Below are 12,698 nucleotides of genomic sequence, written 5' to 3'. Positions count from 1 at the left end.
TAAGTGTGTCCATTTAATCCATTTTCTAGATTGACAATAAAATACCAGAAGCTTCAGAATAAATTACACACACACACACACACACACAGTCAGTCAGTCAGTCAGTCAGTCAGTCCCAGGCACATACCAGAGATGTTCACTTGACCTTAAGCAAAATGGTGCTTCAAACATTTTTCAACATTTATCTTGAAATAATTTTGAAATAAACCTCAAGGGGAGTTTCAAAACTGGTGAAATAAGTATTTGCTTCCTTGTGGTTTCTGCTTATGGCACACTATTGGCTGGAATATGTAGGTTATTGGCTAGAAGGAGCAATGTGCACCCTTCTCACACTTGAAGATTCCTGATCTATTCAAAACCCAGAAATCAATGGTCCCAAAATCTGATTATGTGTTTAAATAAGACTATCCTTCAAAATTAAGACCCAGATGAACAGATTTCTGCGTTCAAATTTAAAGGTAGAACATAACCACATTCCTCAAAAATCAGTTTAAGTCCTTTAAAACTTTGGAATTAATGAGAACAGCAATAGGTGAGCTTGACCCCAGTTCATTTTGGAATTTAAGCAGGCAAACAATCTTTTCAAAAGAAAAATATCCAATTTCACCAAGCCAAGCCCATTCTGTCATTTATAAGCCATTTATAATTTCAATAAGCCAAGCCCATTCTAATTATACTTCTGATGCAGCTCAGAACATGGCCAGATCCAGACCTCTCCTTCTCTTCAGGAAGTCCACCAACACTACTGTACAAAACATGACCAAACCAAGGTATGTGGTTGCCTTGTGGGATGTGAACTCTCTGTGGCTATCTGTCCTGCCTCATTCCCATAACATGGCTACTTGACACCTGGGACAAAGACCTCATTTATTCAGGGGACACTTCCTCCAGCTCTCTCTCTGCACTGAGAAATTCCACAGGACAATCAGTATTTAGCCACAGTTGTTCCTTTTCCTTTTCAGTGAACTCTTCTCATAAAGGTTTCAGTGCAGGCCTGCAAAGCTTGTGAGCCATCAAACTGAATGCAGCCCAGCCAGCCTACAAGGTAGGCCTCATCTTAAGCAAACCTGAGGCCTGCCCCGAAGAAAAAGTTCATAAGCGCAGGCTACAATTCAGGGATGGGCAAGCTGCACTTGGCTTGGTGGCTTGCAAGTTCTGCTAGCTTACACTAAGATGTAAGGCAAGAACTATTTATGACTGAAGAGTTCTTTATTATCAAGCTTTACACAATGAACAAGAAAGCAAGATACAAACCAGCAAGCGGTAAGAAAAGGAGAGCAAGAAAAACAGTAAGGTCAAAGCACGGATGATATTTAATTGGTGAGGGTTTTTTATTTTTCTTGCATAAGAGAACTGGAACACTCTCTCTATACATTTATATACACAAAGCTTGTTTGTATCAGACCAAAAAGCTAGGAACTTGTGGGAATCGTATTGATTTTGCTAAACAGAAAGCAATAAAGCATAACTGAAAAATTGACTTTACAGTGTTTTCTTAAACCGCAAACAGATCATGACCTGCTTCTTAAACAAGAGAGAGAGAAAACAAAAACAAAAACCTGGAAGCCTACATCTAATTGCCCTCCCTTGGGATGGCGTTTCAACATACACAACCCATACACAAGAATGGTTAACATACAGCTTATCCTAATGTCATTTTACATGGATATAAACTTGGGGGAGGAGAGAAGCTGTATGAGAAGGGTACCAATGGCTAATGTCTTTACTTGTCTAAAAAGGCATCTTCAAGTTTTAAGTCAACATGAAGGCATACCTGCAGCCAACACACAACAAATTAAAAATCAGGCTTCTGGGCAGAGGTCCACACTGAAGTCCACCCCCATTCATTTCATTAGACAGGACAATGCAACAGAGGGAATTCACATCCCTCCACATGCATGGAAACCTCCCCTTTATGGAAGTAAATAGGAGGGCCTGGTGGGCTCCATTGGTGCACTCTCACAGCTCAGTTAGGCCTCCACACATTGGCGTTTGCTACCTTAATGGGAGTCTGTCAGGTGATGCTGCAGAAGAACAGCCCTTGTAAAGTATTCAAGAACAATTTAACAATGATTTGCCATTTGGAAAGCAAATGGTGCTGAACTCTGGGCAAGAGAGCATGGGGTATGGGGGGAGATTATATTACTTTTTTACCTTAAACAAGGACAGACATTAGTGGAAGAGATTTTGACTCTATCTAAAACACCAAGAGCTAAGTTTGCCACCATCAGTGGAGCCCTATAATAAATAACTCTTTTCTGAGTTGAATGTGGAGCAAAGCATTGAAGTATAACCCTGAATACACAAGTGTCTCCTGAACTGGAGGAACGGTCAATATCAAACTCAAGTGGCTGAAGATTTAGTTACTTCTTCTTTAAAATATCCTCCATGCTGGGCCTATGAAAGATGCTACTGTCTCCTTGCTTCGATTGTGTTTTCAGACTCTGTTAACCATGCATCGCTACAGGTGGGGGAAAACATTGCATCAAGGTGTCAAAGAAGTATTGAGATATGAAACAAGCGTTTTTTTATAAAATAAGAAAGCTAGATATGGAGTTTGTTTGGGGATAGAGAGCGCACAAGAGGATTGGAATAAAGGTTCTCTTGTTCCTTTTTCCCGCCACCCTTTCCTTGCCAAGTGTGTCGCACCAAGGCACTTTTACTCCGTACGTAGGATGATATGGATCCCTGAATCTGTGAATACTGGTCCGCTCATCTCACCGGTCCTCAGTGCGAATGAGGCATCTTCAAAAGGTTTCTGCATTTGTCCTGCCAAATAGAAGAAATATTCCAGTTAAACACAGAGGGCAGGGGGTAACCTGCCCAGAGCACTTTGGACAAAAGCACTGACACATATGTTAAGGATTGCCAGATTTTATCCCATAGTATCATAAGAGTACCCAGAGCAACATTAAGAAAAAGAAACTCACAAGCACTCATTGGGCGGTATCTGGTTGGATACCAGTACAGTGGACCTCAAGTGTAAGATTTTATATTCATAGTTATATGTGTGTGCATGTATGGCTTGGAGCATGGCCACACATATGTACATACCTGTGCTCTAAGTATCCTCCTGGGGGTGGACAGAGTTATACAGTTGTAGACAGTCTAGATAACTATAGTCAGGGATGACACACGACTGTTAATTCTTCAGTATTTGGGAGATATGCAGCTTTAATCCTTCTTCAAGTCTCCCCTTTTAGAATTGTATACTATCAGAGAAACACCTCTGCAAATACTCCTGAAATGGCTGGACCTCCCCAGACTGAAATGATAGGTTTTCCTACACACCCAAAAGGAGTATGTCAGTTTTTTGATTCTCCACCTCATATGTCCTCCCCAGTACAGGGACGGGGGAATGCATTACAATGCACACCTTTTCCAGCCGGGTTCAAACTTTTATATTTTATTTATTTATTTATTTATTAAAACATTTTTATGCCGCCCCATTCGCCAAAGCCTCGGGGCGGCTTACAACACCCTCGGGGCGGCTTACAACACATATTCCCATCCAACACATTATATGATGGGAAGGCCACGTTGAAACCTCAACAGGGTGAGTATTTCAGCACTCCAGTTTCAAAACCAAGCACTCCTAGTTACTGAAAACCATGGAGCTCTGAACTACTACAACCCAGTGCACATTTGCATCTTATTTGCCACCCAATCCATTCTAGCTATGCATTGTTTTGGATGGGCCTGAACATACAACAAAATGAGAAGAGGAATGTTCTAGTACTCGTAGAATGGACTGCACCACTTCGATGAACTATTTTACTTTTGAAGGCTGTCCTACCATATAGAAAAATCTCCACAAACAATGCTTCCTGCCAGTAGAAAACTAACACAGCAGGAACAGATTCTTGCTCAACACTCTTCCCGTCATGCTACCTTTCTAACTGCATGGGTTTGCTGTTGTTTTCTTTGTTTTTATCAAATTAATATTTAAAATATACAAAATAAATAAATAACTCATCTAATTAATACATAATTTCTAAGACATAAATGCAAACCCAAAAAAGTAAAAGTATGGCTGAAAGCTATCCTGGAGTTTTTCCATTCTGAAATATAATGATGATGCGCTGTTTCTTAATACACCTGTGCTCAAACATTTGGCTCTCTCATCTAGAAGACATTTTCATCCTAGGAGCAACATCTCATATTCTGAAAAGTCAATGAGACAATTAGGGACAATACTTCTTTCCCCAATGTGATACATCAGAAATTTTAGCAGAGGGCATCAAATTAAAATCATCTCTATATCAGAGATTTTTAAGCACCCATTTGCTAACTCAGAGGCACCCATGATGGACCTAGTGGTATTTTATAATGTATTATAAGTTCAATATGATAAAGTCCAGATGATTTTATTTCATCACAGTGCCAAAAAATGTAGGTAGTGTTTATCTTGCTGACCATTCCTCCAGCATGTATCTTCATCTTATGTGGGCTAAGATACCACCAATATAAGTCCTTGGAAAAGTTGTTTTCATTCATCATTATAATTTTCTTCCCTAACTTAGTACATATCCACTGCCAGAATTCACCTGACAGAACACTTTGAAGGTCCTTGCCCTCCATTATTGCCATCATCATCATCGAAATGGATTTGTATTTTTCCATAGGTCTATTTTTTGTATTTTTCCAAGAACTATCCAACCTTATTAGAGACAGTTAAATAATACTCTTAATTTCTGACACTCAGAGGGTTTGTCATTTTTAACATAGGGGAGCATTAAAGAGAAAAGTCCCCCCATCTGCAGTCAGACTGGAGCTCACCATGCCAATCTATCCTGCAGTACATGTAGGTCAGGCATCAGTTCCTACTGTTCCTTCTACTACTTTTATCAGTGCATTAATTCTACACGTTGTATTGCAGCGAAAATTCGCAGGGAAAGCCTCTCTCCTTGGCAGACTGGGAATTCGTCCATGGCATGAGGCATATGCTCCGTTCTAGCTGCCATAGCCAACCAACAGTAAAGGGGGTTTTCTGAAAAAAGCTGAAAGAGAAAACTTCCCAGTGCTCTAAATAATGCTATCTGATTTAGCATGTCTGACTCACTTTTACAAGTACTCTCCAACACACATTCTCCCTCAATAACCACACAAAATACCTCAGATTTAGCCAACAGAGCTAAAATTGAATCCATGTCAATTTTATGAGCAGAATAAATATATCAAAAGTTCTCCCAATAGCTATGAAATATTTGGACTGAAATATGTGTTTCGAGGGAAATTAAATCAACCACACAATATAGTTTAACTATTCAAACACATTCAAAGCTTTATGAAGTAATTATTTTATTGGCATATTTGTAAAAATGTAAAGACCACGGCATACATCTCCATTTTATTTGTTTATTTTTAACAAAAATGGCTACATCTGAAAGAGCACATTACATTTAAGATCTATACCCAAAAAGAGCAGATATATCACAAAGTTAATTTTCTTTTGCTAAGGTAACTGTAGCTTCAGCTTTGCTCCCTTGCTGTACTGCTTATCAGTTCGATTTCAAGTTGAGAAAAATCTGATTTGGAACAACTAGCTGCTTCCATCAAAGGACAGATGTGGGTCTGTGGTCATGGGTGGAGAAACTTGGTCAGAAAGGTGCTGTTGCACTCATAGCCTACTTTTGAGTTTCTCAGGGGCAACTGGCTGCCCCCTGAGTGAAGAGAAATGGACTAGGTGGACCCCTGGCCTGATTCAGCACAACTCTTAAATCCTTAATTGAAACAAAGTATAATCACAGTCTGCCTTTCAGCTTTCCTTCAGTTTGCTACTGAAGAATGCTAGAAATGTTGTTTTTATTTATTATGATTGCATTTCTATACTACTCCACAGACCAAGCGCATGTCCATGCAGGGCAAATACACTACATACAAAACTGGTCCAGACCCAGCCAGGAGCCAACTGCATTGTACACAAGAAGGGGCTGCCATACCTTTCATTTTAGTTCCCTATGGGCAAGAGAGCAGTAAGGTTTGTCAATGCTTGCCTTAGAAGAATAACTTAGCCCTTCTAGCATGACTGAATTGCAGTACAACAGCCCAGACAACTATGGATAAATGCAAACATACACGGTGTGAAAAAATACAGCATGGGGAAATTTTCTGCCCCACACACAGACTGACAGTCTGGCCCTGGCCATGATAACCAATTGGCAGTTTTCAAGAGAGCCTATGCTGAAGTTATCAACACTGTTCAGTTTTCCATAGCTTACCTGGGACCTACTGATCCCAGCCTGATAGGAGCAAAAGAAAGCAGCAAAAGGTTGTCCACAGACACAGTATCCTTCACACGGGGCTGGATGACATCACTCCAACAGCAAAGATGGGCATGGGTTGTCAATCCAGCCTCAATTCAAACTGTTGTTTTAACTGTTTAAAGCCCAAAATGGGGCCTGTCTTGGCATGGAGCTGCTCTGTTACTCAGTCCAGCAGGAAAAGCCCCTTCAAAGCCATGTTTGCTCATGGAAGCTCTCTTGCCAACCACAAGGAAACGGGGTTCTTCTGTGTGACTATAAAACTTGGGAATGGACTCACACTCACATTCTCTGCATTCAACTAGAGAGCCTTTCATTTTTCAACATTGTTTTAATATCTTAGCATTTAATATTCTTAATTTTTGAATTCTTATAAATTATGCTAGCAGTATATAAATGCAATAAATAAATATCGACAGCTCCTGGTACCTGCATGTCCCTTTCTTTGCAGCTGCTCTTCTTTGCCCTGTTTTTTCCACGCACCTGAACCCAGATTCATAAACCAGATTGGTTTTTTCTTACACATCTCCTCTCTGGATGTAAATCCAGTCTAAACCAAAACCATTCTATGGATGCTGCTCCTAACTGAGCAAGCCCCAGGCACCCCAGGGAACATGTTTTGCAAGCACAGGCAGAATTAAAGAAATGCTCTGGAAAATGCAGTGACTGAACTGCTGCAGCAGGCCAAAGAACAAATGGCATCTGCATCCAATTTAAGGGTATCCAGATGTCTGCAGCACCCAGCTCAAAAGAACAAGGCTTTTTAACCATTTGCAAAAGGGCACAATCTTCACAGGAGATTGGAACACCAGGTGTCAAAAAAGAGGAAAGAACAGGGAGCCAAAGCTCTGTGGACTGAACTCAGCACTGAAAATCGTTGCAAGCACCTTCTGCCTTGAGATGCCCGACACAGCATAGATCAGGCTAGAAAAGACTAAGTAAATCTTAAGTAAGTTTATGACCCTTGTCTCAGAGCTGCAAGCCACTGCTGTAGGAGACGAGTTTGGAAAGCTTAAAGACAGTGTAATGGATGAATTTTTGCCAGAATTATTTCTTCTTTTTTAAAAGAGATGGTTTGAGTGATATATTAATCTCTTTGCAGACTGTGAATTGCAGATGCATTATGAGTCTGAGGAGGCTGTGTAGAATTTATATATTTTATTTCCAACATTCAATCCACCTGTGCATCCCATCCCCATCCACAGCTAAGCTCTAAGCTTCTTGTTCCAGGAGTAGCTATTATGGCTTCAGGACTCTTGTTTCCCCCAAACTTTAGATCATGAGAGGGGTGGAGAGGGAGAAAAGGAGAGCTCTACCTAAGAAAAAGGCTGAGACACAGGTCTACCTGTGTGAATTTAAAAAACCTAGCATGGATGCACAGGAACAGAATTTTTCATTTTAGCATTGAGAATGGATAGAAGCCATTCTCATGAAATGTTTTCTCAATGATGATACAAAATGCATGCATTTCTGTAGAAGTAAAACTATGCTTAATGCTCCAGAACTAAACTACAACCCCCTTTGGTCTGTCTGAGCTTGCAGAACAGCAGCCATGGCAGCTCATCCACAGACATGACAGGCTAGCTGTGGACTGAGAGCTGAACTTGGAGCTGGGAAAGCACGGATTTGCATCTGTGCGCAGCCATGACACGGCCAGCGTCATGACTTCATACAAATTTAAGCTGTGGCCACATTGCAACAGAGTGTACAGTTGCTTCCTGCATCATATGGGAAGCTATCCTAGAGTTGGCAAAGGGGCAGAAGAGAGAAAGCACAAGGATTTAGGTTACGGAGGCTCTTCCATCATATGGAAAGGCTAAAGCACTTAGGGCTGTTTAGATTTAGAACTTAACAAAAGATTCAGTGGAAAGGAGGGACAAGAGATAGGTTGAGAGAGTAGAGAGAGGAAAATCCTCCCCCCACATATAAAGGTAATACTTCATTCAAAAACACAATCTATGGAATTCACTGCTATGAATGGACAAGGGTCACCTCCTTTAAAGGGGGGGTGAGAAAAATTCCTGGAAAACAGGTCTTGGGTGGATTAAATATGAATTATTTGTGTTGGGGGAGAAAGAGACCAACTTAAATCAATGATTTAAATTATTCCTCATTTTGTAATTGAGTTTATAATTAATTGTAATTAAGATTCTCATTTTGTAAATCACATACCTCCTGGACAAATATGGATAATAATTAGTTGTTATAATAAAACAAAACATATTGGTTTGCTCTAAATAATTGGATTTCTTGTACACATGCACAGAGCAAGATAGTCTTCAGATAAATACCTGGAATTTTCCAGAAGTGCAAAAAATTGGCACAAACGGCATGTTGCCATAAGTACTCATGCTGTTTGGTTAGTAGAATTAAAAATATTCCTAATTTCAGGTAGAGCTCAAGTAGTTAGAAACCAGGAATATAACACTGCTAAATCAAACCCGTCAGATAGACTTAGGGAATGATATTTATTTATTTATTTATTTATTTATTTATTTATTAATTAATTAATTAAAACATTTTTATGCCGCCCCATTCGCCGAAGCCTCGGGGCGGCTTACAACAATGATCAAGAGTGGTGCAATCTTCTGCTTGCTACTCTCAAGCAGCAAATCCCGGAACCCAAATTCCCACAAAGACTTGTGATTTCCGCACTGGCTGACTTGTACCACAGCAGTTCACCTGGAAAAGCTGGAAGAAGCAAAATCCAGGAGGCCCTCAGGAGGGATTAAAGAAAGTACCTCTAGAAATAACAAGCTATTTCAGAGAGTACAGAGGAGGAGGGAAGGTGTGAACTTGGGGTCTAGGAAAGCAAGGGATACTGGAGGAAAAGGGTGGGAGAAGCTGCACATTTTATGACCAATAGCTTTTAAAAAATACCGAGGTTTTCCTCAAACTGTGGTTCACTGGGGCTGGGCTGCAAGGGTCCCAGTAGCCTTGGGCTGGAGATGGAATGCAAGGGCAAAAGAGTGCATTAGAGCTGGCTAATACAATGACACCAAAATGTACAAGGCTGTGGGGCTGAGTAGGTACTTCCTGCAGGAGTTTCTAGAGTAGTGACCATGCATGAACTAACCAGGTTTTGCTTTTATGGGGGATGGGACCATTCCATTCTATCCAAGGTACACTCTTTTAGCCTCTATGAATACACATCCTCTTGCCCAGTTCCTCAAGTTTATTTGCTTATCATTTAGATCCCACCCTTTTTCCAAAGCAGTTTATATAACCTGTCTCTCCATTTTTATCCTCACAATAGCCTTGTGAAATGGGCTACCCTGAGAGTCTGTGACTGATCCAAAGTAAACCACTGAACTTCATGCTTGAGTGATGACTAGGACCCAGATCCCCTTAGTTGCAATCCAGAATTTTAACCACTGCACCACAGTGGCTGTCACAAAGTTGATCTTTGTAAAAGCCAATTTTACTCTTCAACCAGGAGATCTTCATTTCAGGATAAGGAAAAACAACTTTAGACTTCCTGCCCACGCTTCCATAAAGGCAAAAGAAGAAACGTCAATTACTTGGTTCCCCCCCTCCCCACATTTTCTGTAGATAAATTGGAATGTTTGAACTCTTTCATTTCTAAACGTAGCCAGGATTCATAGTTCTAATAAATTATGGTTTGCAGCCCCACAACATGAGTTAAATAAGTGAAAAGATGAGAGACCAAGGTGTCGGAAGAGTGGCTGTAGCTGCTTGTGCCACTAGTGCCACCTGGTGGACAAAAGAACTCCAGCATATTTGCTGTGTGTTCTTTGCCAATCTTGTCTCAACCATCTCTGTCGGTAAGTCACCCCGGATCATGGCTGAGCCGACAGTTCCTAAATGAGACCAAACTACCAGTCACCAACAGCCCAAGATTAATGGCTGTTTCATTACTTCCCGATCCATAAAGTGTCAATATTAGCAAGCATCCTTTAGAAAAAAAGAAGAACTGGAAATATCTGACTGAGGAAGAAATTGCTGCCAGTTGACAGGAAGACAGAACTCTGCATGGAAATGAAGATAAAGAGCAATTAAAATGGTGTCTCCACTGCAAATCAAAACTTTGCCTAGTTTTGCCAAGATAAAGTTAGCATTGTCTTGGCTGGTGGTTGAACAAATGTGTCACTGCTCTCAAGTAACAGCTTTTAATATTTCAGGGAGGAATTGTTTCCTGAGGTTGCAGGCGCAGAGGGGCTATGGCTATGCTAACACATCCTAGGTGAAGCCTTTTCCACCTGACATTCCATAGACCAGTGAACAATTTCACAGAAGTATTCCTTCTTTGTGCAGGGGGGGAACCCTCTTAGGAATGTAACTCAGTAATCACCCTTTCAGCTTGTGGCTGGTGGGTACTTCTCCCATGTTTAAATTACAGATGGGGCCTTTGATTCATTGAGTTATATTTTCTTTCTCTACTGCCCAACAGCTGAAGCCCTCTGGGCCGTGTGCAACAGTTAATGAAATACAATATTAAATAAAAATAACACAGAAAAAACAAAGTTACACTAAAGAATTTAAAACCAGATTTTCAACACTTAAGCAACTAAGAAAAGTCCTACTACTAGGCCTTCTAAAAATGCCTAACAATACCCACACACATGCACATACAACCTGGCGCCAAACAGAAAGTAAAGTTGGTGCAAGGCAGGCCTCAGTGAGATTGCTGCATAATTTGGAGGTTACCATGGAGAAGGCCCTCCTCCTTTTTGCCACCATCAAGGAAGGTCTCAGATATTAGGTGAAGTGTCAAGGTAGTTTAGTTAAGTACTGCGCTCTCAAACCATGTATGGATTTATAGGCTAAGCCCAGCTCAGAAGCATGTAGACAAGTAATCCAAGGAGGCCAAAACTAGTGTTATATGTTTTGGACCTTCTGGTTTCAGTTATTAATCTGGATAACACATTTTTCCTAAGCTGTAACTTCTCAACTGACTTCAAGGGCAGCTGCTTGTACAGTGCATTTCAGAAATCTACTGTAGAGATTACTAGAGCTTCAAAAAAAGGACTGCATCTGAGCATTAAGAAAACAAAAGGCATGACTACCAAACAATACACAACTTTAATGTCAACAATGAAGAAATTGAAATCAGGAACAATTTTGCACAGCTAGGCTTAGTTATCAATCAATTGGACAAGAAATAGAAGATTGAAACTCAGAAGGGAAGTGAAGGAACTAGCAAAGATCATCAAGTGTAAGGACTTTTCACTGCAGACCAATACCAAGTACATCCACACTACTGTATTCCTAATCAGTATGTATGGACATGAGAGCTGGACAGTTGAAGAAAGCTGACAGAAGAAAATTGATGCCTTAAAGCATGGTGCTGGAAGAGAGCTTTGTGAATACCCTGGACTGAAGGAAAGATAAACAAGTGGATCCTAGATCAAATCAAGCCAGAACTTGAAGCAAATTGATGAAATTGAAGCTGCTGTACTTTGGACACATCATGAGAAGGAAAGATTCACTGAAGAAGACAGTATTGCTAGGGAGAGTCTAAGACAAAAGAGGAGGAGGAACACTTACCATGAGATAGATAGGTAGGTAGGTAGATTGATTGATTCAATAATGGAAGCCACAGACTTCAGTTTACAAGAGCTGAACAGAGCTCTCAAGAACAGGCCATTTTGGAGGGCCTTCTTTCATAGGATCATGAAGAAACAACAACAGCCAGGCTATCCCTGTCCAGATAAAGGTGTACCTTGGCCATCATCAAAAGCTGTTAGAAGGCACTCCATGCTACTGAGGTCAGTTGGGCCTCAAGTGACAAAGATGGATCAAGGAGCATCCCCACAAGCTTTGAACCTACTCCTTCAAGGGGAGTACAACCCCTTTGAGAACAAGGTGAATATCCTTCCTCGGGTCAAAGGAATCCCCCACCAACAATATCTCAGTCTTGTCTGGATTGAGCTTCAGTCCGTTAGCATTCATCCAGACTATTGTTGCAGCCAAGCACTAGTTTAGTACATCCATAGCCTCACCTGCTGAACATGAAAAGGAGAAATAGAGCTGCGTGTCATCAGAATATTGGTAATAGTGCACTCTAAAACTTCGGATGACCTGATTCAGTGGTTTTAGCTATTGAATGGCATGCAGGACAAGACAAACCCATCAGGAAGTCCATACTGGAGAATCCATGGGGACAAGCAATATTCCCTAAGCACCCCTTTCTGGAGCCAATCTTCCAGGTAGGGAGGGAGCCAGTGCAACATTGCACTCCCCAACCAACTCAGACAGTCACTCCAGAAACATACCATGGCCAATGCTATCAAGAGCCACAGAGCGATTCAGGATTCTCAACATGGTCATACTCCCTCATCAGGAGGTGTGGGCTGCGGAATCATCAATACGCTGATGATACCCAGCTCTACCTCTCGTTTTCCACTAATCCAGGTGAGGCAGTGGCTGTGCTGAACCAGTGCTTGGCCGAGGTAATGGAATGGATGAGGGCCA

General features: G+C 41.1%; 1 protein-coding gene across 2 annotated transcripts in view; it reads right to left on the bottom strand.

Moving 5' to 3' along the window:
• Window positions 1-1,307: 1,307 nt before the first annotated feature.
• The window catches only part of PIN1 (peptidylprolyl cis/trans isomerase, NIMA-interacting 1), a 46,826-nt gene continuing 35,435 nt past the window's right edge, over window positions 1,308-12,698 (bottom strand). For both annotated transcript variants that reach the window (XM_044431231.1, XM_044431232.1), the window contains exon 4: window positions 1,308-2,769. In XM_044431231.1, the coding sequence (XP_044287166.1) occupies window positions 2,660-2,769 (110 nt within the window). In that variant the 3' untranslated portion in view covers window positions 1,308-2,659. The remainder of the gene's footprint in view (window positions 2,770-12,698) is intronic.

This window comes from Varanus komodoensis, unplaced genomic scaffold (assembly GCF_004798865.1).
Source record: "Varanus komodoensis strain SLA01 unplaced genomic scaffold, ASM479886v1 scaffold22, whole genome shotgun sequence".
Lineage (NCBI taxonomy): Eukaryota > Metazoa > Chordata > Lepidosauria > Squamata > Varanidae > Varanus > Varanus komodoensis.
Note: the sequence above shows the minus strand (reverse complement) of the source record. Positions and strands in the feature narration are given on the sequence as shown.